Source organism: Hyperolius riggenbachi, chromosome 6 (genome assembly GCF_040937935.1).
Source record: "Hyperolius riggenbachi isolate aHypRig1 chromosome 6, aHypRig1.pri, whole genome shotgun sequence".
Taxonomy (NCBI): domain Eukaryota; kingdom Metazoa; phylum Chordata; class Amphibia; order Anura; family Hyperoliidae; genus Hyperolius; species Hyperolius riggenbachi.
Window position 1 is genome coordinate 348,140,714 of NC_090651.1, and position 27,079 is coordinate 348,167,792.

The following is a 27,079-nucleotide window of genomic DNA, read 5'->3' on the forward strand; positions in this document are numbered from 1 at the left end:
TACATGATACAATTTTTTTCATCCAATCTTACCATTTGTATATAGTATAAGGGTAAACAAAGTGAATATACTGAAATGGTAATTTAGGCAGTCCCCTTATATTACATAAAATTGGTAAGATTGGCTGAAAAAAATTGTACCATGTATGAGGACCATATTGGGGATTCTTTAATCACAACGCCTATTTACGATCCGATTTCCTGAATAATCGACCGAAGGATCTGATCGTTGCAATCAATTGGAAATGTTGTTTGGGCCCATCAACAGGAAGGGGGAGATAAGCAATCCGTTCAGACTAAAAAATTTTTTCCGAAATTTGTATCAACGGGGTGATAAATAGGACGCACCATTAACAGTTTCCCGATCTGAACGATTGCACGGACAATGGTTTGGGAGTTTGCACCATTCCAATTGCATTTACCAGATTGCCTGGTTGATTTTTTTTCACAAAAAATGTACTGTTATTGGGCACCTACATGCTGGACAGATCAGTCATTCAGGGCCGATCTCTTCAAACAACGGTCGATATAGCGGGTTGTCCCGTGCCTGTGTGCTCACCTGTGTCACTGCGAGTGTCTGTACTAAGTGACACCGGCATATGTAGTAACATCGTTAGATGCGTCTGGTGTCACATGGTACAGGAGCTCGCAGTAATAGTAATTATTACGGTAATACGTAATTACCGTAGTAGCAGTCGCGCTATAAGCGCATCACCTGGCAGTTACAAGTGCAATCTACACTGACAGGACCAGCTGTGTGTGCACAATATATTTACCGCTAATTCATGCATCAGGGCCATATATACACTTATAGGACCCTAACCAGTGGTCTGTCGGATCCATCAGTTGTCGGGAAATCAAATGCTATGGCTAGAAATCGATTGAAATATCAATCGGTGACCATGTTTCAGTATCTATTCTTCTCCGATACAATACATTTAGCAGATCAAAAGGGCAACCACCCACAAAATTGAGTAATGTATGGGCAATCTTAAGGTGGCCACACACAATGCAATAAAATGATCCAATTTTACAGCAACTGGGATTTCCTGAAAAACACATACACAGGTCATACGTACCTCCTGTGTAGTCTGCTACTCAATTTCTGTCTTCTCTCCTGCGTCCCATTTGTCCACTGTGATCAATGGATTTCTCCTTCCTCCATTTTGAAAATGGCCATTACCCCATAACAGCTTCCTGGTCAGCACACTGTTAAACTGTAATATCACCCACCTGAGCCATAGGGAAACATGGACATTACCTTGCACATTCAGTTGTAACTGACAGCAACTGGTATATTTCTGTCTGACAAAATATTGTCAGCACTTTGCTGCAGAGAGCACAGTGGAATTGAGTCTCCTGCCCATGCCAGTAAGACGGAGAGGAGGCGAGGGTGCAAAGCTGCGCTGCTCCTTCATCTGTAATGAGAGACCCAGGGCACTTGACATAAGTTTTGAAGACATATTTATGCTGCGAAGGAAGACCTACCGGGTGTGCTGCTTATCATCGTCGGGTTTGTCCTACTTCTGTAATTGTACTTTCTGCAGCCAAGTTCAGAGGACACCCCTCCTTCAAAACCCCATAACTTGGGAACTGAGCATCATATCGACTCGGGACATGATGCAACAGAAAGACAGGACTTTCAGCTTTCCAAAAATGGTCAGATCTTCCTGGGGGAGCAAAGAGAACTTTAACAAAAAAGCTGCCAAACTTTCCAGATGAGATAATACGTAAGTACCTTAAAAAATTGTAAGGTCTGTGGTCACCTGAAACCCCCATAAAGCTACAATGTCAGCATTGTGTATGCTTTCTGCAGGCTTGCATTGTGCTTGTGCTCAGCATGTGCTGGGTGTCTGGCGCACTCTAGTGGCGCTCTGGGTAAGCAGTAGCAGAGACTGGGAGGCACAGATTTCTATGGCAGGAAGTTTGCAGTTTCCATGGTGATCTGCAGGAAGCTGTGACCCCCTGCTTAGGGGAGGCTTGTGTCCTCAGGGTCCTAGTGTCCCTGTCCCCATTCATGTCACAGACAAAGGGCGGGTTGCTGGCTGAGGGGAGCTGTGATTGGATGCAGGGAAGGGGGGTTTGGGGGGATTTGAGGGTAATCTGTGGCCAGAGCTCGGCCCTCTTCTCCTCCTCCAGGATTTGTGCTAGAAATCAGGGCTCCATGATTTTCCCTCACACCCTCCTGCAGCGGGGGTCCAGGGATAGATGAGTGCAGCGGAGGAGACCCCCTCTGAGCATCAGCTGGAGGCCATCATACAGGTTCCTGTTCTTTCTTGCATTGCTTTCCTGTACCCCCTGACCCTTGTGTGTGGTGTGTGCAGTGTACCTCCTGACCCTTGTGTGTGATGTGTGCAGTCAGTGTACCCCCTGATCCTTGTGTATGGTGTGTGCAGTCAGTGTACCCCTGACTCCTGTGTGTGGTGTGTGCAGTCAGTGTACCCCCTGATCCTTGTGTATGGTGTGTGCAGTCAGTGTACCCCTGACTCCTGTGTGTGGTGTGTGCAGTCAGTGTACCCCCTGACCCTTGTGTGTGGCGTGTGCAGTCAGTGTACCCCCTGATCCTTGTGTATGGTGTGTGCAGTCAGTGTACCCCTGACTCCTGTGTGTGGTGTGTGCAGTCAGTGTACCCCCTGATCCTTGTGTATGGTGTGTGCAGTCAGTGTACCCCTGACTCCTGTGTGTGGTGTGTGCAGTCAGTGTACCCCCTGACCCTTGTGTGTGGCGTGTGCAGTCAGTGTACCCCCTGATCCTTGTGTATGGTGTGTGCAGTCAGTGTACCCCTGACTCCTGTGTGTGGTGTGTGCAGTCAGTGTACCCCTGACCCCTGTGTGTGGTGTGTGCAGTCAGTGTACCCCCTGACTCCTGTGTGTGGTGTGTGCAGTCAGTGTACTCCCTGATCCTTGTGTGTGGTGTGTGCAGTCAGTGTACCTCCTGATCCTTGTGTATGGTGTGTGCAGTCAGTGTACCCCTGACCCCTGTGTGTGGTGTGTGCAGTCAGTGTACCCCTGACCCCTGTGTGTGGTGTGTGCAGTCAGTGTACCCCCTGACTCCTGTGTGTGGTGTGTGCAGTCAGTGTACCCCCTGATCCTTGTGTGTGGTGTGTGCAGTCAGTGTACCTCCTGATCCTTGTGTATGGTGTGTGCAGTCAGTGTACCCCTGACTCCTGTGTGTGGTGTGTGCAGTCAGTGTACCCCTGACCCCTGTGTGTGGTGTGTGCAGTCAGTGTACCCCCTGACTCCTGTGTGTGGTGTGTGCAGTCAGTGTACCCCCTGATCCTTGTGTGTGGTGTGTGCAGTCAGTGTACCCCTGACTCCTGTGTGTGGTGTGTGCAGTCAGTGTACCCCCTGACTCCTGTGTGTGGTGTGTGCAGTCAGTGTACCCCCTGATCCTTGTGTGTAGTGTGTGCAGTCAGTGTACCCCCTGATCCTTGTGTATGGTGTGTGCAGTCAGTGTACCCCTGACTCCTGTGTGTGGTGTGTGCAGTCAGTGTACCCCTGGCCCCTGTGTGTGGTGTGTGCAGTCAGTGTACCCCCTGACTCCTGTGTGTGGTGTGTGCAGTCAGTGTACCCCCTGACCCTTGTGTGTGGTGTGTGCAGTCAGTGTACCCCCTGATCCTTGTGTATGGTGTGTGCAGTCAGTGTACCTCTGACCCCTGTGTGTGGTGTGTGCAGTCAGTGTACCCCCTGACTCCTGTGTGTGGTGTGTGCAGTCAGTGTACCCCCTGATCCTTGTGTGTGGTGTGTGCAGTCAGTGTACCCCCTGACCCCTGTGTGTGGTGTGTGCAGTCAGTGTACCCCTGACTCCTGTGTGTGGTGTGTGCAGTCAGTGTACCCCTGACCCCTGTGTGTGGTGTGTGCAGTCAGTGTACCCCTGACTCCTGTGTGTGGTGTGTGCAGTCAGTGTACCCCCTGACCCTTGTGTGTGGCGTGTGCAGTCAGTGTACCCCTGACTCCTGTGTGTGGTGTGTGCAGTCAGTGTAACCCTGACCCCTGTGTGTGATGTGTGCAGTCAGTGTACCCCTGACCCCTGTGTGTGACGTGTACCCTCCGACCCCTGTGTGTGGTGTGTGCAGTGTTCTACCTGACCATTGTTTGTGTGCAGTGTACTCCCTGACCCCTGTGTGTGGTGTGTGCAGTGTACCTTCTGACCCCTGTGTGGTGTGTTCAGTGTACCCCCTGACCCCTGTGTGGTGTGTTCAGTGTACTCTCTGACACCGGTATGTGCAGTGTACTCCCTGTGTGTGGTGTGTGAAGCGAACCCCCTGACATCTGTATGTGGTGTGTGCAGTGTACTCCCTGTGTGTGGTGTGTGAAGCGAACCCCCTGACATCTGTGTGTGGTGTGTGCAGTCAGTGTACCCCCTGACCCTTGTGTGTGGTGTGTGCAGTCAGTGTACCCCCTGATCCTTGTGTATGGTGTGTGCAGTCAGTGTACCTCTGACCCCTGTGTGTGGTGTGTGCAGTCAGTGTACCTCTGACCCCTGTGTGTGGTGTGTGCAGTCAGTGTACCCCCTGATCCTTGTGTGTGGTGTGTGCAGTCAGTGTACCCCCTGATCCTTGTGTATGGTGTGTGCAGTCAGTGTACCCCTGACCCCTGTGTGTGGTGTGTGCAGTCAGTGTACCCCTGACTCCTGTGTGTGGTGTGTGCAGTCAGTGTAACCCTGACCCCTGTGTGTGATGTGTGCAGTCAGTGTACCCCTGACCCCTGTGTGTGACGTGTACCCTCCGACCCCTGTGTGTGGTGTGTGCAGTGTTCTACCTGACCATTGTTTGTGTGCAGTGTACTCCCTGACCCCTGTGTGTGGTGTGTGCAGTGTACCTTCTGACCCCTGTGTGGTGTGTTCAGTGTACCCCCTGACCCCTGTGTGGTGTGTTCAGTGTACTCTCTGACACCGGTATGTGCAGTGTACTCCGTGTGTGGTGTGTGAAGCGAACCCCCTGACATCTGTATGTGGTGTGTGCAGTGTACTCCCTGTGTGTGGTGTGTGAAGCGAACCCCCTGACATCTGTGTGTGGTGTGTGCAGTGTACCTCCTGACCCTTGTGTGTGATGTGTGCAGTCAGTGTACCCCCTGATCCTTGTGTATGGTGTGTGCAGTCAGTGTACCCCTGACTCCTGTGTGTGGTGTGTGCAGTCAGTGTACCCCCTGATCCTTGTGTATGGTGTGTGCAGTCAGTGTACCCCTGACTCCTGTGTGTGGTGTGTGCAGTCAGTGTACCCCCTGACCCTTGTGTGTGGCGTGTGCAGTCAGTGTACCCCCTGATCCTTGTGTATGGTGTGTGCAGTCAGTGTACCCCTGACTCCTGTGTGTGGTGTGTGCAGTCAGTGTACCCCTGACCCCTGTGTGTGGTGTGTGCAGTCAGTGTACCCCCTGACTCCTGTGTGTGGTGTGTGCAGTCAGTGTACTCCCTGATCCTTGTGTGTGGTGTGTGCAGTCAGTGTACCTCCTGATCCTTGTGTATGGTGTGTGCAGTCAGTGTACCCCTGACCCCTGTGTGTGGTGTGTGCAGTCAGTGTACCCCTGACCCCTGTGTGTGGTGTGTGCAGTCAGTGTACCCCCTGACTCCTGTGTGTGGTGTGTGCAGTCAGTGTACCCCCTGATCCTTGTGTGTGGTGTGTGCAGTCAGTGTACCTCCTGATCCTTGTGTATGGTGTGTGCAGTCAGTGTACCCCTGACTCCTGTGTGTGGTGTGTGCAGTCAGTGTACCCCTGACCCCTGTGTGTGGTGTGTGCAGTCAGTGTACCCCCTGACTCCTGTGTGTGGTGTGTGCAGTCAGTGTACCCCCTGATCCTTGTGTGTAGTGTGTGCAGTCAGTGTACCCCCTGATCCTTGTGTATGGTGTGTGCAGTCAGTGTACCCCTGACTCCTGTGTGTGGTGTGTGCAGTCAGTGTACCCCTGACCCCTGTGTGTGGTGTGTGCAGTCAGTGTACCCCCTGACTCCTGTGTGTGGTGTGTGCAGTCAGTGTACCCCCTGACCCTTGTGTGTGGTGTGTGCAGTCAGTGTACCCCCTTATCCTTGTGTATGGTGTGTGCAGTCAGTGTACCTCTGACCCCTGTGTGTGGTGTGTGCAGTCAGTGTACCCCCTGACTCCTGTGTGTGGTGTGTGCAGTCAGTGTACCCCCTGATCCTTGTGTGTGGTGTGTGCAGTCAGTGTACCCCCTGATCCTTGTGTATGGTGTGTGCAGTCAGTGTACCCCTGACCCCTGTGTGTGGTGTGTGCAGTCAGTGTACCCCTGACTCCTGTGTGTGGTGTGTGCAGTCAGTGTACCCCTGACCCCTGTGTGTGGTGTGTGCAGTCAGTGTACCCCTGACCCCTGTGTGTGGTGTGTGCAGTCAGTGTACCCCTGACTCCTGTGTGTGGTGTGTGCAGTCAGTGTACCCCCTGACCCTTGTGTGTGGCGTGTGCAGTCAGTGTACCCCCTGATCCTTGTGTATGGTGTGTGCAGTCAGTGTACCCCTGACTCCTGTGTGTGGTGTGTGCAGTCAGTGTAACCCTGACCCCTGTGTGTGATGTGTGCAGTCAGTGTACCCCTGACCCCTGTGTGTGACGTGTACCCTCCGACCCCTGTGTGTGGTGTGTGCAGTGTTCTACCTGACCATTGTTTGTGTGCAGTGTACCTTCTGACCCCTGTGTGGTGTGTTCAGTGTACCCCCTGACCCCTGTGTGGTGTGTTCAGTGTACTCTCTGACACCGGTATGTGCAGTGTACTCCCTGTGTGTGGTGTGTGAAGCGAACCCCCTGACATCTGTGTGTGGTGTGTGCAGTGTACCCCCTCTGTGTGGTGTGTGCAGTGTACTCCCTGTGTGTGGTGTGTGAAGCGAACCCCCTGACATCTGTATGTGGTGTGTGCAGTGTACTCCCTGTGTGTGGTGTGTGAAGCGAACCCCCTGACATCTGTGTGTGGTGTGTGCAGTGTACCCCCTCTGTGAGGTAGGTGCAGTGTACTCCCTGTGTGTGGTGTGTGCAGTGTACCCCCTGACCCCTGTGTGTGGTGTGTGCAGTGTACCCCCTCTGTGTGGTGTGTGCAGTGTACCCCCTGACCCCTGTGTGTGCAGTGTACCCCCTGGACCCTGTGTATAGTGTGTGCAGTGATCTACTGACCCCTGTGTGTGGTTTGTGCAGTGTACCCCCTGATTCCTGTGTGTGTGCAGTGTACCAATGGACCTGTGTGTGTGCGCGGTGTACCCCTGACCCCTGTTTGTGTGGTGTATATCCCCTGACCCTTGTGCGGTGTACCCCCTGACCTTTGTGTGTGTGGGATGGGCAGTGTACCCAATTACTTACCCAGAGCTGGGAAGTGTGGCAGGCAGAGACCTGACAGCAGTAGCCATGGAGGTAGTATGGTCCCCTTGCTCTCCCTTATTGTGATATCACAGTTGGGGTATTGGTACATTAGCCGGGTGTCGGGGAATGTGCACTGTGGTGTGTTTGGTTGGATTTATCGTGGGTGATCTTCTGTCTTTCAGAAATTGTCTCGCCGAGTTCTCAGTTCCTCAGACCAGAAGTTCCTCACCGTCCGCGGAGACGCCTCCAATCCCGTACCTTCCCGTCTGCCGGCCCGAATCCGAGAGATTATCACCCGGAATCTGAGTCCTCCGCCAGATCCAGGTGTGTGCTGGGCATCGACTGTCTTTACATGAGTCCCCTGACCACGTCATCTTCCCTGACAACACGTGACAATCAGATGGCACAATCCACTCGGGATAGACAGAATTGTACTTTATTATAATTAAACTTTATTTACAGAGCCCTAACCTATTACACAGCACTATCCAATAGATATGGCAGACATTACACCATTAAACAATGTAGGGGTTGCTCTGGAGAAGTCCTAGAGCCTCACTAGTGAACAAGTGATGCGAGAGGTGGACATCTAAAGAGCATTGGAGGAGCAGAGAGAGCAGGTTGGGGAGTATCTCTGGATGAGATCGGAAATATATGGAGGAGAGGTATGGTGGATGGATTTGTATGTCAGGCAGAGCAGTACAAATGTAATTCTGAGGGGGACAGGGACCCAATGAAGGGACCTGTGAAGTGGGGCAGCTGAAGAGGATCCTGGTAGCTGTATTCATAATGGATTGCAGGGGGCGGAGTCTGGTCTCAGGAAGTCCAGAAAGGATGGCATTGCAGTAGTCCAGACAGGAGATAACCAGAGCATGGACCAGAAGTTTGGCGGTGTTTGGTGTTAGGTACAGACAAATTCTGCAGATGTGGAAATGGAAGTGGCAGGACCTGGAGATGTTCTGGATGTGGAGAGTGCTGAGTCGAGGGTGACATCCAAGCAGTGGGTTTGAGGGACAGGGGGATGGATGTGTTGTTGATAGCAATGGAGAAGTTGGGGAGAGGGCTTGAGGAAGATCATGAGTTCAGTCATTTCTAGGTTGAGCTTCAAGAATCCGTTGGATATCCAAGTACAGATGGTGGACAAACAGGTGGAGACTTTATCCACAGTGTTGGGGGAGAGATCAGGGGTGTAGATTTGGATGTCATCAGCATAGAGGTGGTAGTTGAGACCAAATGAGGAGTTGAGTTTTCTAAGGGAGGAGATGTAGAGGGGCCAAGGACAGAACCCTGGGGGTCTCCCAACAGTGAGGAGAGGTAGGAAGAGGACCAAGCCAGGGCTGAGTTGTGGATACCAATTGAGTGTAGGGTTTGGATCAGGAGGGGTTGGAGAGAGAAGGTTCCAGGAGGAGGAGGATGGAGTAGTGGTTGTTTGATTTGCCCAGGATGAGATTGTTGGTGACCTTAGTGAGTGCTGTCTCTGTGGAGTGGGCGGATCAGAATTTGGATTAAAAGGGGTTAAATAAGGCATTGGAGTCGAAAAAATGGGACAGTGACTTGAAGACCAGGAGCTTACCGGGTGAGGTACAGGTATGGAGACGTGTTTTAATACTTAGGTAGATAATTCTTAGATTGCTCATCTGTCACACACAATACAATCTCCTCCAAAATACAAGCATTTTCGTTGTGCAGCAGGCAAGCTAAATGTCACAGATTTTGTGCAATCAGATTGTTGTGTGTGTGGCCAAGATAAAGCCATGAGATTAGCATCACCTGGTTTATGAGAATGATTGTATGTGTGTGGGGTGGCCCAGGAACGATGCAGTCACCTCTCAGATGGATTGGCCAGGTGAGATCTTGCCTCAGATAAGCCCCATCACACACAATATTTTATATGCATTTATTAAAAGGTTACTATGCATAAAGCATCTCCTGCTGCCTGCTCACTGTCTCTTCTCCACCCCTTGCCTTATCCATTTTCACCCTTTTTCAGACTGTTTCACACTTCTCTATTTTCCTGTTGGATTCCCAGCAGATTTGATAACTCTCAATTTCCGTAAAATATGCAATCCATCCGATTTCACTGTTCAGTTAGATTAGATTTGATAAAATCAAAAAATGAAATGAAATATATGGAAAAGTCCTGACCGTTCTCAACCAATTATCAACAGAACGTTGATCATAAACGGCTGTTCTTATCGCAGTCTAGCGGTAGAAAGATGGCAGTGGCAGCATTCTAATCCAATATTAAATCACATTTCTACTGGATTCTGGTCTGCTATCAGTTGGTGTAAAGGTGCCAATATGCTAATCGATTATCCCCAGCAGATCCAATCGCTGTGATGGATTTTGTCGGAGATTGATACCCCAACAAAGTTGATTGATTGTAATATCAATTGATTCCTGGCTGAAAAAAACATGATTGATGGAGAGGGGACAGAGTGGGGTCACGGCGGTAGATGGATGGCCTGTAAAGTCAGGTCTGGCGTACATATTATTCCACTGTCTGTGAGATGGGCATGGGGTAAGCTAGCCGTGTAAAATACTATTCCAAGTCCTAGCAACTCGGAAAAAAGAAGCACTGTAATTTGGGGTCTGGTGATCGCCGGCACCTGAATTACCGGTTGCGCGGCCCGTGGACTATAGCACTATTCCTATGCCGACGCCCAACTCAGACGCTACGGCGAAACCACCTGTCTGGCAGGAGTGATAGCTGGCCCTGGACAGATGGCCCACTTGGTCTACCCCATATTAATAGTGTTCCCCGGGCCCTGCAGAGTATTCTCAGCAGAGCACAGTCACCCTACTAATGGCACCCCATCCCTCCGCAGTATCTAACCCTGCATACTCCTCCCATCCTCCATCATTTAGACAGACCGCAGGACTGGGATTCACCTTCAGCCATGATGTATCATAAACGGACATGTCTGACGGGGTCCTATGGATAACAACTAGATCTATCTGCATGTCAGCTTATCAGCTCATCACTTTGTGCTGAGTGATAACTATTGGGGAGATATCCGTGGCTATCCTGATCTTCCTCACATCTCACAGTGTATTGCCAGCAAAGTGGCAGAGTACAGATAGTGGGGGGGGGTGATTTGTTATAGACAGAGGACTGTGATGTCAAGATAAAGACAGAGGACTGTGATGACATGCTATAGACCAGTGATCTGCAAACTTGGCTCTCCAGCTGTTAAGAAACTACAAGTCCCTCAATGCATTTGCCTTTATGAATCATGACTGTGGCTGTCAGACTCCTGCAATGCATTGTGGGACTTGTAGTTCCTTAACAGCTGGAGAGCCAAGTTTGCAGATCACTGCTATAGACAGAGGACTGTGATGTTAGGCTATAGACATAGAGAGGACTGTGATGACATTCTATAGACAGAGGACTGTATCAGGCTATAGACAGAGGATTGTGATTACAGACAGGGGACTGTGTTGTCAGGCTATAGACAGAGGACTGTGTTGTCATGCTATAGACAGAGGACTGGGATGTCAGGCTATAGACAGAGGACTGGGATGTCAGGCTATAGACAGAGGACTGTGTTGTCAGGCTATAGACAGGGGACTGTGTTGTCAGGCTATAGACAGAGGACTGGGATGTCAGGCTATAGACAGAGGACTGTGTTGTCAGGCTATAGACAGAGGACTGTGTTGTCAGGCTATAGACAGAGGACTGTGTTGTCAGGCTATAGACAGAGGACTGGGATGTCAGGCTATAGACAGAGGACTGTGTTGTCAGGCTATAGACAGGGGACTGTGTTGTCAGGCTATAGACAGGGGACTGTGATGTCAGGCTATAGACAGAGGACTGGGATGTCAGGCTATAGACAGAGGACTGGGATGTCAGGCTATAGACAGAGGACTGTGTTGTCAGGCTATAGACAGAGGACTGTGTTGTCAGGCTATAGACAGGGGACTGTGATGTCATGCTATAGACAGAGGACTGGGATGTCAGGCTATAGACAGGGGACTGTGATGTCATGCTATAGACAGAGGACTGGGATGTCAGGCTATAGACATCGGACTGTGTTGTCAGGCTATAGACAGAGGACTGGGATGTCAGGCTATAGACATCGGACTGTGTTGTCAGGCTATAGACAGGGGACTGTGATGTCAGGCTATAGACAGAGGACTGTGATGTCAGGCTATAGACAGAGGACTGTGTTGTCAGGCTATAGACAGAGGACTGTGTTGTCAGGCTATAGACAGGGGACTGTGATGTCAGGCTATAGACAGAGGACTGTGATGTCAGGCTATAGACAGAGGACTGTGTTGTCAGGCTATAGACAGAGGACTGTGTTGTCAGGCTATAGACAGGGGACTGTGATGTCATGCTATAGACAGAGGACTGGGATGTCAGGCTATAGACAGGGGACTGTGTTGTCAGGCTATAGACAGGGGACTGTGATGTCAGGCTATAGACAGAGGACTGTGATGTCAGGCTATAGACAGAGGACTGTGTTGTCAGGCTATAGACAGAGGACTGTGTTGTCAGGCTATAGACAGGGGACTGTGATGTCATGCTATAGACAGAGGACTGGGATGTCAGGCTATAGACAGGGGACTGTGTTGTCAGGCTATAGACAGGGGACTGTGATGTCAGGCTATAGACAGGGGACTGTGTTGTCAGGCTATAGACAGGGGACTGTGATGTCAGGCTATAGACAGGGGACTGTGATGTCAGGCTATAGACAGGGGACTGTGTTGTCAGGCTATAGACAGAGGATTGTGATTACAGACAGGGGACCGTGATATCAGGCTATAGACAGAGGACTGTGATGTCAGGCTATAGACAGAGGACTGTGATGTCAGGCTATAGACAGAGGACTGTGATGTCAGGCTATAGACAGAGGACTGTGATGTCAGGCTATAGACAGAGGACTGTGATGTCAGGGTATAGACAGGGGACTGTGTTGTCAGGCTATAGACAGAGGACTGTGATGTCATGCTATAGACAGAGGACTGGGATGTCAGGCTATAGACAGGGGACTGTGTTGTCAGGCTATAGACAGGGGACTGTGATGTCAGGCTATAGACAGAGGACTGGGATGTCAGGCTATAGACAGGGGACTGGGATGTCAGGCTATAGACAAGGGACTGTGTTGTCAGGCTATAGGTAGAAGACTGTGATGTCAGGCTTTAGACAGAGGATTGTGATTACAGACAGGGGACCGTGATATCAGGCTATAGACAGAGGACTGGGATGTCATGCTATAGACAGAGGACTGTGTTGTCAGGCTATAGACAGAGGATTGTGATTACAGACAGGGGACTGTGATGTCAGGCTATAGACAGAGGACTGTGTTGTCAGGCTATAGACAGAGGACTGTGATGTCAGGCTATAGACAGAGGATTGTGATTACAGACAGGGGACTGTGATGTCAGGCTATAGACAGAGGACTGTGATGTCAGGCTATAGACAGAGGACTGTGATGTCAGGCCACAGACAGGGGACTGTGATGTCAGGCTATAGACAGAGGACTGTGATGTCAGGCTATAGACAGAGGACTGTGTTGTCAGGCTATAGACAGAGGATTGTGATTACAGACAGGGGACTGTGATGTCAGGCTATAGACAGGGGACTGTGATGATGATCTGTACTTAATGCTGTATAGATGCAATAGATTTTTATCAACCAAAATACACTAATGAATAGTTTTGGTTTACAGAGACTATGTGGAGATCAGTCTGTGTGGCGATAATGTACAACTCTCATCAGGGGGATGTGGAGGTGCCATCTTCCCTCCCATCTGATACTACTGCTTGCTCCCCGTCATCCTTATCCTCCTGCCTGTCCTCTTGATCCTCATGCTTGCCATCCTCATCCTCCTACCATTTATCCTTGTCCTCCTCCTCCTGCCTGCCATCCTTGTCTTGCTCCTCCCTGCAATCCTCATCCTCCTGCTTCTGCCTGCCATGTTCATCCTCCTGCTTCTGCCTGCCATGCTCGTACTCCTCCTCCTGTCTGCCATCCTCGTCCTCCTCCTCCTGCCTGCCATCCTTATCCTCCTGCTTCTGCCCGCCATCTTCTTCCTCCTGCTCCTGCCTGCCATCCTCATCCTCCTGCTTCTGCCTGCCATCCTCATCCTCCTGCTTCTGCCTGCCATCCTCATCCTCCTGCTTCTGCCTGCCATTCTCATCCTCCTGCTTCTGCCTGCCATCCTCATCGTTCTTATCTTGCCTGCCATCCTTATCCTCATGCTCCTGCCTGCCATCATCCCCCTCCTTATCCTCACTGTAATCCTCCTCCTGCCTGTCATCTTTGTTGTTGTCATCCTGCCTGCCATCTTCATCCTCCTTATCCTGCCTACCATCCTTGTCCTCCTGGTCCTGCCTGCTATTCTTGTCCTTTTGCTCCTGCCTGCCATCCTTGTCCTCCTGCTCCTGCCTGCCATCCTTGTCCTCCTGCTCCTCCCTGCTATCCTTGTCCTTCTGCTCCTGCCTGTGATGCCTGTCCTCCTGCTTGCCATCCTTGTCCTCCTGCTTCTCCCTGCTATCCTTGTCCCTCTGCATCTGCCTGCCATCTTTGTCCTCCTGCTCCTCCCTGTTATCCTTGTCCTTCTGCTCCTGCCTGTCACCCTTGTCCTCCTGCTCCTGCCTGCCATCCTTATCCTCCTGCTCCTGCCTGCCATCCTTGTCCTCCTGCTCCTCCCTGCTATCCTTGTCCTTCTGCTCCTGCCTGCCATCCTTGTCGTCCTGCTCCTCCCTGCTATCCTTGTCCTTATGCTCCTGCCTGCCATCCTGGTCCATCTACTCCTTCCTGCCATCCTTGTTCTCCTGCTCTTCCCTGCTATCCTTGTCCTCCTGCCTGCCATCCTCATCCTCTTGCTTCCCCCTGCCATCCTCCTCCTCCTCCTCCCTGCCATCCTCATCCTCCTACTTGTGCCTGCCATCCTTGTCGTCCTTCTCTTGCCTGCCATCCTTGTCCTCCTGCTCCTTCCCACCATCTTCATCCTCCTACTCCTCCCTGCTATCCTTGTCCTCCTACTTCTGCCTGTCATCCTTGTTCTCCTCCTCCTGCCTGCCATCCTCATCATCCTGCCTGCCATCCTCCTCCTCCTGCCTGCCATCCTCCTACCTGCCATTCTCCCCCTCCTCCTGCCTGCCTTCCTTGTCCTCCTCCTCCTCCTGCCTGCCATCCTCGTTCTCCTTATCCTGCCTGCCATCCTCATCCTCCTTATCCTGCCTGTCATCCTCATCCTCTTGCTCCTGCCTGCCATCCTCATCCTCCTCCTTCTGCCTTCCATCCTCATCCTCCTGCTCCTGTCTGTCATCCTCGTCATCCTCCTGTCTGCCATCCTCATTCTCCTGCTCCTGTCTGGCTTCCTCATGTTTCTGCTCCTGCTCCTCCCTGCTATCCTTGTCCTCCTGCTCCAGGCTGCTATCCTTATCCTCATTTTCCTGCTCCTGTCTGGCTTCCTCATGCTTCTGGCTGCCATTCTCATCCTCCTGCCAAGCTTTCTCATCCTCCTGCCTGCCATCCTCATACTCCTGCTTCTGTCTGCCATCCTCGTCCTCTTGCTTCTGCCTGCCATCCTTGTCCTCCTGCTCCTGCCTGGCTTCTTCATCCTTCTGCCTGCTATCCTTATCCTCTTGCCTTCCTTCCTTGTCCTCCTGCTCCTGCCTGAGAAGTGTGCTGATCGGAAAGTCAGGACATCTCATCTCTATACTTACGTTCGGTGAGTGACTTAGAGGCTGAAGGATAAACATTACATTATGATGTGGAAGGAGGCCAGGAATGGCAGCTTCCACGCAGCATTCAGTCAGTGGCAGGGGGGCTGGGAGCAGCTGGTGGCTCTGCAGTTTAGCTACATAGCGATGTGCCTTCTGTCTGCCATCCTCGTCCTCCTGCTCCTGCCTGCCATCCGTGTCCTCCTGCCTGCCATCCGCGTCCTCCTACTCCTGCCTGCCATCCGCATCCTCCTGCTCCTCCCTGCCATCCGCGTCCTCCTGCTCCTGCCTGACATTCTCGTCGTCCTACTTCTGCCTGCCATCCTCGTCCTCCTGCTTTTGCCTAGCATCCTCATCCTCCTCCTCCTGCCTGTCATCCTCGTCGTCCTGCTCCTGCCTGCCATCCTCGTCCTCCTGCCTGTCATCCTCGTCGTCCTGCTCCTGCCTGCCATCCTCGTCCTCCTGCTCCTGCCTGCCATACTTGTTCTCCTGCTTCTGCGTGCCATCCTTGTCCGCCTGTCTGCCATCCTTGTCCTCCTGCTCCTGCCTGGCTTATTCATCCTATTGCCTGCCATCCTTCTCCACCTCCCATCATACCCTCATGTCCTTTCCTTCAGTCCCCTCTTCTCGCTTTCAGCTCTTCTCATAACTTTTGACCTTCCTTTAGAACAGTGATGGCTAACCTTGGCACTCCAGCTGTGACAAAAATACAAATCCCATCATGCCTCTGACTCCCCGATGTATACATAGAGCTGTCAGAGTATTGCAATGCCTCATAGGACTTGTAGTTCCACCACAGCTGGAGTGCCAAGGTTAGCCATCACTGCTTTAGAACTCTCTTCCACATCCTGTCCCGTCATATTTCAAGACTGTAAACCTTCAATTCCACCTTAAAATACATCTATTCAGACAAGTATGTGATCTGTCAGTGGCCCCCTTTGAGTCATCAGGACTCTGTACCTCATCCTCTAGCCCCTACCTCACATTATCCAGTGTCTCCAACCCACCCCCCTCTATATTGTAAGCTCACAAGGACAGGTGTCCCCCCCCCCCCCCCCCCCCATGGTCTCCAAGGTCTGTGAATACTCAGAACAGGATGATTAGCCTAAAATGATTTAAAATAATTAATTTACAGGGAACCTGAGATGGGGCCACAGCATAAAAACACACCTACCTGGAGCTTCCTCCAGCCCCCTACGGCCTGATCACTCCCACTCTATCATCTACTGGCTCCCCGTTCGCCTGCAATTGGCCCTGGAATGCCCTCCGGTGTGGGGACAGCTGTGCATGCACGGCCCTGCCAAGCGCGCTCCCGCTGTTTTCACATCGTCTGGGGTGCTCGGCGCCTTTGCAGAACGCTCCCAGGGACAGGAGCAAGACGCAGGAGCGCGCCTGGACGGACTGCAACTGTGCCGACTGGCAGATTTTACGGAACCAGTTGCGGGCGAACGAGGAGCCAGAAGAAAACCGTGTGGGATCGATCAAGCCAGAGGGGGCTGGAGGAAGCTCCAAGTATGTATGTTTTGATGCTGTGGCCCCATCTCAGGTACACTTTAACAATGGCAAAAATAGTGCATTAAATAAAAAATTACAAAAATAACTAACAAATAACATAGCCTAGCCAACAGTACATAAAAGGGAATAAGCCCAGCCTTCGGAGTTACCGTGGATGCTGGAATCCTTTCAGTTTGTTGGAATCAGAGCAGGGCTGGGCAAACTACTGCCCGCGGGCCGTGACTGGTCCGTTAAGGTTTTAATTCTGACCCACCAATAGAGGACTGCATTCCTCTCCGCTTCTCCCTCCCTCCCTGCAGAGTGGTGAGCAGTACGTAATGATGGGTTTAACTCAACCAATGATACCTTCCAGCGTCAATCTCCATGGCCACAGCGGCATCATGTGACCCGCCTTCAAACAATCCTTCTAGTGCATAGATGTCAAACTCCGGTCCGCGGACCAAATTTGGCCCTCAGAACCATTAAATTTGGCCCTCAAGTGGTGTCCCCACTTTGCATTATGTTTGGCCCACTCTATGCCACCAGGGGAGCTATATTGGAGTTGAAGCCATATAGGGAGGTAGGGGGAAAGCACTAAGCACTAGGAAACTGTAGAGGGGAGGGGGTCTCTAGACACCAGGGAACTGTATAGGGGAGGGAGGACTACTAGACACCAGAGAATTTTATAAGGGAGGAAGGTGGCCAGTAAGACATTGAGGTTGGCCCGCAACTAGGTCCCAGTGTACAATTTTGGACCACTTTGTATTTGAGTTTGACACCTCTGTTCTAGAGACTCCATACTGCTAGGGAGGGGTTTCTGGCCTGAGGATAGGATGAGACCTGTCAGCATTGATTGATCCTTTTTGCCACTGAGGTCCAGTTTCTGAATATCTCCATAATTTCCACATAATTGCATATATTTACTTTATGTTCATTGGCCATTCTCGACTTGTGTTCTCATTCATGTATGAAGGAAGCAGGGATGTGCAGAGGGGTGGGGAGATGGTAATGTGAGGAGAGAGGTAGACGCCCAACATGGGTGGGGACATGCAGGGTGGGCTGGGCGATGATAATGCAAGGAAAGAGGGGAGACACCCCTTATGGGTGGGGACATGAAGGGTGGGTGGGGAGAGGGTAATGCAAGGAAAGAGGGGAGACACCCCTTATGGGTGGGGACATAAAGGGTGGGCGGGGAGATGGTAATGCAAGGAAAGAGGGGAGGCCCCCCTTATGGGTGGGGACATGCAGGGTGGGTGGGAACATATAAGGGGAACAGACATGCCTATCTAAGCTCTATATAAGTTGTCACCTCCCTACTTCTCCTCCTTAAACTCCAGGTATCATCCCTCCCAGAATCTTCGCACCTCCCAGGAGATCCTCTTGTCCTCTAGCCTGGTCACCTCTCACTCCAGCATCCAGGACTTCTCATGAGTGTCACCTCTCCTCCCACAGCCTGTCCGTCATGCTCCAACCCTGGAAACCATCAGTTCAGACAAGCTTATAATTTGCTATAGGTAGCATTGCAAGCTCACTGCCTCATCCGCTAACCCCTGTGTCTCCAACCCAACTACACTCGATTATAAGCTCCAAAGGCAGGGTCCTCCTCCTAGTGTTTCTTATTCTGCTGTAAGTTATCATATGGACATGCACTAATATTGGTGATGTCTCTAACCACTCATCAACTATGTATGTACAGTGCTTCCCATAATCATTCCTACCCCTGGCAAATTTTGACTTAAAGTTACTTTTATTAAACCAGCAAGTCATTTTTTGACGAAAAATGACATAGGTGACTCCCAACAGATAAGATAAGACGATGTACAGAAGGCATTTTCTTTACATTTGAGCAAAAAGTGTCCAGTCCAAAAGTTATTCATACCCTTCACAAACTGTCAGTCTGTTAGAAAATTCAAAGTTCTATACCATTCCAAATAGTCCAAGCTGTTCTAAAGCATGCTAATTACCCTGATTAATTGGGAACAGCTGTCTTAATCAACTGAACAAGAAAAAAACAGCATCTCTCTGCAGTTGGTTTGTGGATAATCATGGCTAAGACAAAGGAGCTCGGTGAGGACCTGCAGCTGCGCATTGTGGCTGCTCACAAGTCAGAAAAGGGCTACAAGGCCATTTCTAATTGTTTTCAAGTTCCAGTGGCTAGAGTGCAACGTAATATTCAAAAATGCACGATGTTCCACACTGTGGAAAATCTCAAGATGTGGTTGGACGCTAAAAATGTCACCTCTGCTGGCCAGGAGGATAGTAAGAGAGGTGAAAAAGAATCCAAGGCCTTCCTGGTGAATCTGGGGTGTGCTGGTGGCAATGTCTCAAGGCAGACAATCCAACGGGCACTGCACTTTGCTGGGTTCCACGGATGCAGACAAAGGAGTATGCCACTTCTCCAGATAAGGCACACAAAAGCTCGCTTGGCCTTTGCAAATGCTCATCTGAACAAAGAATACTTCTGATCTTCTGTGTTATGGGCAGATGAAACAAAAATGGAGTTGTTTGGTCACACTGATGTTTCCTTCATTTGGCGTAAAAAAGGAAAAGCCCTCAACCCACAGAACACCATCCCCACTGTCAAACATGGTGGTGGGAACCTAATGCTTTGGGGGTGTCTTTCAGCCAATGGACCAGGGAACCTAATCACAGTTAACGGTACCATTAAAAAAGGGCAATACATGAGGATTCTCAACGACAACATCAGGCAGTTTCAAGAACCTTGGCCTTGGACACCAGTGGACATTTCAGCATGACAAAAAATGGTGAAGAAATGGTTAGTAGACAACAGCATTAACGTTTTGGAGTGGCCCAGCAGATTCCTGACTTGAATCCAATTGAGAATCTGTGGAGGGAGCTAAAGATCAGGGTGGTGGCAAGAAGACCCTCCAACCTGAAAGATTTGGAGCTCATTGCTAAAGATGAATGGGCAAAAATACCTGAGAAGACATGCAGAAAGCTGGTCTGCAATTATAGGAAGCGTTTGATTGCTGTAATAGGCTTTTCTATTGATTATTGAGAAGGATATGAATAATTTTGGACTGGACACTTTTTGCTCAAATGCAAATATAACATGAGCATTTTTTGCCACACTTATGGCTCTTGTACATCATCTTATTATCTTTTGGGAGACACCTATGTCATTTCCCGTCAAAACATTACTTGCTGGTTGAATAAAAGTAACTTTTAACCCCAAATTTGCCAGGGGTATGACTAATTATGGGCAGCACTGTATTTGTATTGCTGGATGTCCTGATTGTACAAAGTTTTGAACGTCTCCTGTATCTATGATCCCCACCGTTTGATTTGTAGTTTGTACTATGTACAGCGCTACTGAAGATATTGGCACCGTATAAGTAAAAAATAATAAAATAGTAATGTAAGCTCGGTGTTAATCTCCTTTTCCCTGGTGTATCCTGCAGGTATCCCGGCAGACATGTCCAGCCTCCTCTCCCTGCAGGAAGAGAATCGGATCCTGCAGCAGGAGCTGTCCCGCGTAGAGGACCTGTTGGCGCAGAGCCGGGCGGAGAGGGATGAGCTCGCCATTAAGTACAATGCCATCAGCGAACGGGTGAGTATACTTTCAGTGATGAAGGGCACATCACCGAGAACATGGTCTTCCTGTGGGTGGGTTTATAGGGTGGGGTGTGCCTGTACTAGCTCTGCACTTCCTGTGGATTGGGTTATAGGGTTCCTGTATGTGTTCATACCTGATGAAGGGCACATCACCGAAACTTGCTGTGTGACTCTGCGCTTCCTGTGGGCGAGTTAATAGGTTAGGGCGTGCCTGTACTGGCTCTGTACTTCCTATTGGCAGGTTTATATGGTGGGGCGTGCCTATACTGGCTCATCACTTCCTGTGGGTGGGTTTATAGGGCGAGGAGTGCCTGTACTGGCTCTTTACCTCCGGTGGGGGGGGGGGGGGGTTATAGGGCAAGGCGTGCCTGTATGTGTTCTTACCTGATGAAAGGCACATCCCTGAAACATGCAGTGTGGTTCTTGCTCTATATCATAGCCTGCGGTGGGCCGCCTCCTCTTCCCTTCTTTCCCCGATAGAGTGAGTCTGACTAAGCATGTTACAAGTCAGTGGCTGGCAGCGGCGTTACCTTCCCAGGAGTAGTAGGCGTGGATAATGCGAGCCAAGTGCAGGTATCATTCTCATGCAGAGCTCTAGGAAGAGTGATTGGATTGGTCATTCCATAGGGATTACATTTGTACTTTATATTTGTCAGGCGGCACAGGTTAGGGGTAGAGGTTAGGGTCAGGCACAGGCCAGGAGATGAGGTTAGGGTCAGGCACAGGCCAGGAGATGAGGATAGGGTCAGGCACAGGCCAGGAGATGAGGATAGGGTCAGGCACAGGCCAGGAGATGAGGATAGGGTCAGGCACAGGCCAGGAGATGAGGATAGGGTCAGGCACAGGCCAGGAGATGAAGTTAGGGTCAGGCACTGGCCAGGAGATGAGGTTAGGCACAGGCCATGAGATTAGGTTAGGGTTAGGCACTTAGGGTTAGGCACAGGTCAGAAGACGAGGTTAGGGTCAGGAGATGAGGTTAGGGTAAGGCACAGGCCAGGGGATGAGGTTAGGGTTAAGCACAGGTCAGGAGATGAGGTTAGGCACAGGTCAGGAGATGAAGTTAGGATTAGGCACAGGCCAGGAAATTAGGTTAGGGTCAGGCACAGATCTGGGGATGAGGTTAGGGTCAGACACAGGTCAGGAGATGAGGTTAGGGTCAGGCACAGGTCAGGAGATGAGGTTAGGGTCAGGCATATGAGTTGGCAGAGATTGAGGTTAGGCTCAGGTCAGCAGATGAGATTAGGCACAGATCAGGAGATGAGGTTAGGGTTAGGCACGGGGCAGGGAGAGAGGTTGGGGAGAGGCACAGAGCAGGGAGAGAGGTTGGGGTGAGCCAAAGGGCAGGGAGAGAGGTTGGGGGGAGGCACAGGACAGGGAGAGAGGTTAGGCCCAGGGCATGGAGAGAGGTGGAGTTAGGCACAAGCCAGAAGGAGAGGGTATGGTTAGGCACAGGTCAGGAGATGAGGTTAAAGTTTGGCACAGGCCAGGAAGATAGGTTAGGGTTGGGCATCAGCTGAGGTTAGGCACAGGTCAGGAGATGAGGTTGAGGTTAGACACATGCTTGTAGGAGAGAATAGGGTTAGGCATGGGGCAGAGGGAGAGGTTGGGGTGAGGCACAGTTCAGGAGATATGGTAAGGGTTAGGCACAGGCTAAGGGATGAGGTTAGGCACAGGCCAGGAGATGAGGTTAGGGTTAGGCACAGGGCAGTGGTAGAGGTTGGGGTGAGGCACATGCCAGGAGATAAGGTTAGGGTTGCGCACAGGGCAGGGGAAGAGGTTGGGGTGAGGATCAGGGCATGGGGAGAGGTTGGGGTGAGGCACCTTTCAGGAGATGAGGTTAGGGTTAGGCACAAGCCAGGAGATGAATGAGACACAGACCAAGAGTTGATGTTAGAGTTAGGTACAGGCTAGGAGTTGATGTTAGGCACAAGCCCAGGAGATTAGGTTAGGATTAGGCACAGGGCAGTAGGAGAGGTTGAAGTGAGACACAGGCCAGGAGATGAGATTGGTGTTATGCATAGGCCAGGAGGAGAGTTTGGGGTTAGGTACAGGCCAGGAGAGTTTAGGGTTAGTAACTGGACAGAATGGACATAAGGATTAGGGATGAATGAGATGCAAATACTGTATATACTCGAATACAAGTCGACCCTGTGTATAAGTCGACTCCAATATTCAACCCTCTTAAAGAGAACCCGAGGTGGGGATCTTAGAACGAAATCTATACACAGAGGCTGGGTCTGGCTATAGTGCCTAGCCTCTGTTTCTATTTGAATCCCCCCTAAGTCCCCCCTGCGCTCTGTTCTAGCCCATAAATTACAGCCGCGCTGTCGGGCAATGTTTACCTAGCTAATGTCACTCACGCCGCTCCCCCCGCCTCCTGCAGAGCGCCGGTCCCCGCCCGCGTCCCTTCCCTCCAATCAGCGGCGAGCGAAGGGACGTGGGCGGGGACCGGCGCTCTGCAGGAGGCGGGGGAGTGGCGTGAGTGACACTAGGGAGGTAAATACAGCTCGCTGCGACACGCTGCGTGTCGCCAGCGCGGCTGTAATTTATGGGGGAGAGCGGAGCGCAGGGGGGACTTAGGGGGGATTCAAATAGCAACAGAGGCTGGGCGCTATAGCCAGACCCAGCCTCTGTGTACAGATTTCGTTCTAAGATCCCCACCTCAGGTTCTCTTTAAGCTGGAATTTTTTATTGACTCAAGTATAAGTCTACCCAGCACAGATAATGGATGCAATTTGGGCTTAGGAGGGGTTAATAACTGCACTGCATACAGTATTGCAGCCATTAACTCCTCCTGTATGAGTGCAGCCAATACCTCCTCCAGGTCCCCAAGTGCAGCAATGATTCACTCCCCTTCCTGCAGCCCAGTATTTTCCCCCTGTCCCTTACCTTGTTAATTGTTGTAGCCACTGGCCAGGACTTTCAGGCCTGTGTTATCTTGGAATTTCCTTTCCTCAGTGTCCCTTACCACAGGGTAAATTTCTGCAAATGGGAATGTCACTATTAGTACACACATTACTCAGTGTGCTCAGTGCTGCCTGTGACTCGTGTATAAGTCGACCCCTATACTTTTACGAAGTGGATCAGACCTAAATTTCTAGACTTGTACTCGAGTATATACTGTAATTTTTTCCTTGCATTTAAATTTCATGTAAATTTTATGCTGCTTGGACCAATGAAAACCATCAAGAAGTTATTCTAATTTATCCACTTTGCAGCTGCATATAATTTTGCATGAAATTTGAATGCAAGGAGAAATTATTTGCATCTCATTATTCATCCTTCATTAGTAATAAGGTGGCCATTGACAGTACAATTTTTCCTTTAGATTCAATCTTTTTATGTTATTTGAAGATTGAAACTAATCCGAAGACAATTATCGATTGTACCGATAAACGGAACAATTTAAGAAGGTTTCAAATTCCGATCCGATCATAAAATTCAACTTCACATCGATATTTTTTCCTTTTCCAATTGGCCAAATAATTGTTTCACATTGATTTGCACCACACACGGCACAGTTTTATATACAATTCGATCATAAAAATCGTGTTGAAAGATGGAGTCTTAAGGAAAAATTGTACCTTTAATGGGCAACTGAAGGCTACAGGGGGGTTTATAAAGATTTTGTGGTCTCTCGGGATGTAGAAAGTGGTGGCCTGTGATGGGGGATATTAGAGTGTAAGCTCCTATGCGGCAGTGTAATGTAATTGGCTGGTTATATTGTGTAATGCTGCAGATTTTGCTCTCGCCTACACCCGCTACTGCTGCAGACTTGGGCACTTTATGGTTGACCTGGGGAGGCGGGCCGGTACCTGTGAGGCGCATTGTCTTATTTTTTGTGCATAGTATAGCCTCATCTACACGCGTAGATGAGGCGGGATGTGGCTTATCAATCGAGCCTGATAAGATCCGACAGGACGGATCTCCCCACCGCTGATTCCCTGCTCGCTCCCCGCGAGGGGACAATGGCAGGGAATCGAGCGGAAGATGAGCTGCGCCGGCGGGGACGAGCGGAGAGTCGAATCCGGCGCGCGAGCGGGGACACGGCGGGCAGGCGTGGGGACGCGGAAGAGGCGATCCGGCGGCTAATCGAGCCGCCGGATCGGAGCCTCATCTACCCGTGTAGACTTTTTCTCAACCCATGTGGTTTGTTCATTGATGGAAGTGGGACCGATTTACTTCTGTACTCTAAATTTAAAGAGGAACTGTTGCGAAAATCTTAAAATCTAAAACGCATACAAATAAGAAGTCAGTTTCTTTTCTTCCTGAGAAAAATGAGCCATTACCTTACTTTTCTCCTATGTTGCTTTCACTTACAGTAAGTAGTAGAAATCTGACATTACTGACAGGTTTTGGGCTAGTCCATCTTTCCCTAGGGGATTCTCAGCATGACCTTTATTCTTTATAAAGACACTCCCTGAAAAAGATTTATATAAAGATGCTGGCCAGCCTCCCTGCTCACCATACACTTTTTTGGCAGTTGGATGGAGCAACTGCCATTCACCAAGTGCTTTTTGAAAATAAAGAAATCCCCATGGACCCCCCATGTGGAGATGGGCTAGTCCAAAACTTGTCGGTTCTGTCAGATTTCTACTACTTACTGTAAGTGACAGCAATGTAGGAGAAAAGTAATTTATGGCTCGTTTTACTCTGGAAGAAACATACTTCTTAATTGTATATGTTTACATGTATTTTACATTTTAAGATTTTCGCAACAGAGGTCCTTGAAGTTCAAGTTATATTCTGGGCGCCTCCTGCAAGTTTTTTTCTCAGCTGTTCTGAATCTATCACAGTTACTGTGATTCAGGAGAAGCCCATAGCAGGTAATGAGATCACTGCGGCATTCTGTAATCTGCACTGGATAGACGTGCAGGGATGCTGGGCATTCCCCCCGGCGCTGTGTAACCGTGGCGAGGCGTGCCCGGGCACGCAGGGGGCGGTGAGAGGCACAGGCATGCCCTGGCATGTCTGCGCTCAGCAACCGGGCCATCATTATCCACATCTTTCCCACACTTCCCTCCAGACCCCCAGCAGAGACCCCCCTTCCTACTAGAGAGCGCCCCCTGCAGCCTGAAAGAGCTTCAGCTCTGTGGCCAGATAAATATCGCTTCACCCCAGATACCCCTCGAATATCACAATCTGATTGCACAGTGTGTTACCTGGAGATAGCATTGCTTGTCATCCGATCTTGCTGCATCTAGCCTGTGCAATCATGTCTATTGCCGTACAGTACACGGCAGCCATACACACAGAGATTGTTGCCGAATGGACCCAAAACGATCAATTTCTCCCTGTTTGAAATTGATTCAGAGAGGAATGAATTCCATCCATACACTGCAGAGCGATTTTCAGTAGATTCCAGTAGGGAACCGTGGGATTCACTGTTCAATGCAATGCAACGTATCGTCAATCAGCCGCTGCCACTCCTGTTCCCTCTCCGATTGACCAAAATTCGGTCCTATCAATACTCTTCATTGATTTGGGTGTAAAAATGATTGGAATAATTGATCAATCAAGCATACATTTTAGGGCATCGGTTCTCTGTAACCTTAACAGCGCAAAACGGAGCTGGAAATTTGGGCGCCGCCATACGCCGTAATATGAATTATGGTTATAGCAGCGCTCAGACAGTAATTTGGGCACTGTCAAAAGACGGCACCCAAAATACTTTAAATAGTAATTCAGCTGCCAGCAGAATGATGGGCGAATAGTAATTAATGCCGCCAGGAAATTTGCAACAGCAGGGTCTACTGTTTTCGGCTTCACCCTGCGCCCACATTTCCCGGCACTGTTTTTCTATGTACGCCTCTGTAACACTGTCATACTGGGTTCCACGTTACAGGGCACCCCACTGATAGAAAGAGCTCTATGAGAATTCTCAGCTGCGGCTGGTCTCTCCAGTTCCACAATGTGGCGTCTGGGATCTGTAAGAGTTTTGTCTGTGATAAATCTGCGCTTTGCTCTGCAATTGGACTGGAGAAAAATATTGCGGCTTCTGTGGTGGCAATAAAACGTCTTCCAAGACTTTGTGAGGTATTTGCGTCCTCCAGTGTATAGCGGAGTAACCCCTTAGCATTGCCCCCCTCCCCTTCTATAGTCATAAAGTGTGGAATGCCGCTGACTCCAGATAAAGCCAATAACCGTAAATTCCAGAGCTTGTGATCCATTGCAGCGTAGAGTATGACCCGAGGAGCTTGCAATCTATATGGTGGAGATCTTGCCCCGCACAGTTTGTCTTGCCCACAGAGCTCACAATCTATATGGTGGTGATTTTACATGCACAAGGTTTCTCGCTTGCAATCTGCATATTGGAGCTTTTGAACGCACAGTGTGTCTCGCCCACGGAGCTTACAATCTGTATGGTGGAGATCTTGCCTGCATAGTGTGTCTCGCCTGCAGAGCTTAAAGGATACCACAACTGACATGTGGCATAATGAGATAGACATGGGTATGTACAGTGCCTAGCACACAAATAACTGCTGTGTTCCTTTTTTTCTTTCTCTGCCTGAAAGAGGTAAATATCAGGTATGTAAGTGGCTGACTCAGTCCTGACTCAGACAGGAAGTGACTACAGTGTGACCCTCACTGATAAGAATTTCCCCCTTTTTTATCTCTTTGTTGCCCTCAGAAGCCATTTTCTTCTAGGAAAGTGTTTTATAGTTGGAATTTCTTATCAGTGAAGGTCACACTGTAGTCACTTCCTGTCTGAGTCAGGACTGAGTCAGCCACTTACATACCTGATATTTACCTCTTTCAGGCAGAGAAAGAAAAAAGGAACACAGCCTAGTTATTTGTGTGCTAGGCACTGTACATACCCATGTCTATCTCATTATGTCACGTGTCAGTTGTGGTATCCTTTAAAAATCTATATGCGGGAGATCTTGCCTGCACAGTGTGTCTCGCCCGCAGAGCTTACAGTCTATATGGTGGAGATCTTGCCCGCACAGTGTCTCACCCGCAGAGCTTACAATCTATATGGTTTAGATCTTGGCTGTATAGTGTGTCTGACCCGCAGAGCTTACAATCTATATGGTGGAGATC

General features: G+C 50.1%; 1 protein-coding gene across 4 annotated transcripts in view; it reads left to right on the forward strand.

The window, feature by feature from the left end:
* Nucleotides 1-27,079, forward strand: part of CROCC (ciliary rootlet coiled-coil, rootletin) — a 113,042-nt gene that overhangs the window by 15,409 nt on the left and 70,554 nt on the right. For 2 of the 4 annotated variants that reach the window (XM_068241573.1, XM_068241575.1), the window contains exons 1-3: nucleotides 2,081-2,261; nucleotides 7,471-7,612; nucleotides 19,882-20,030. In XM_068241573.1, coding sequence (XP_068097674.1) covers nucleotides 2,208-2,261; nucleotides 7,471-7,612; nucleotides 19,882-20,030 — 345 coding nt within the window. In that variant the 5' untranslated portion in view covers nucleotides 2,081-2,207. Of the gene's footprint in view, nucleotides 1-1,437; nucleotides 1,730-2,080; nucleotides 2,262-7,470; nucleotides 7,613-19,881; nucleotides 20,031-27,079 lie in introns of those variants that run through there. The other 2 variants (XM_068241577.1, XM_068241576.1) reach the window with 2 other exon arrangements.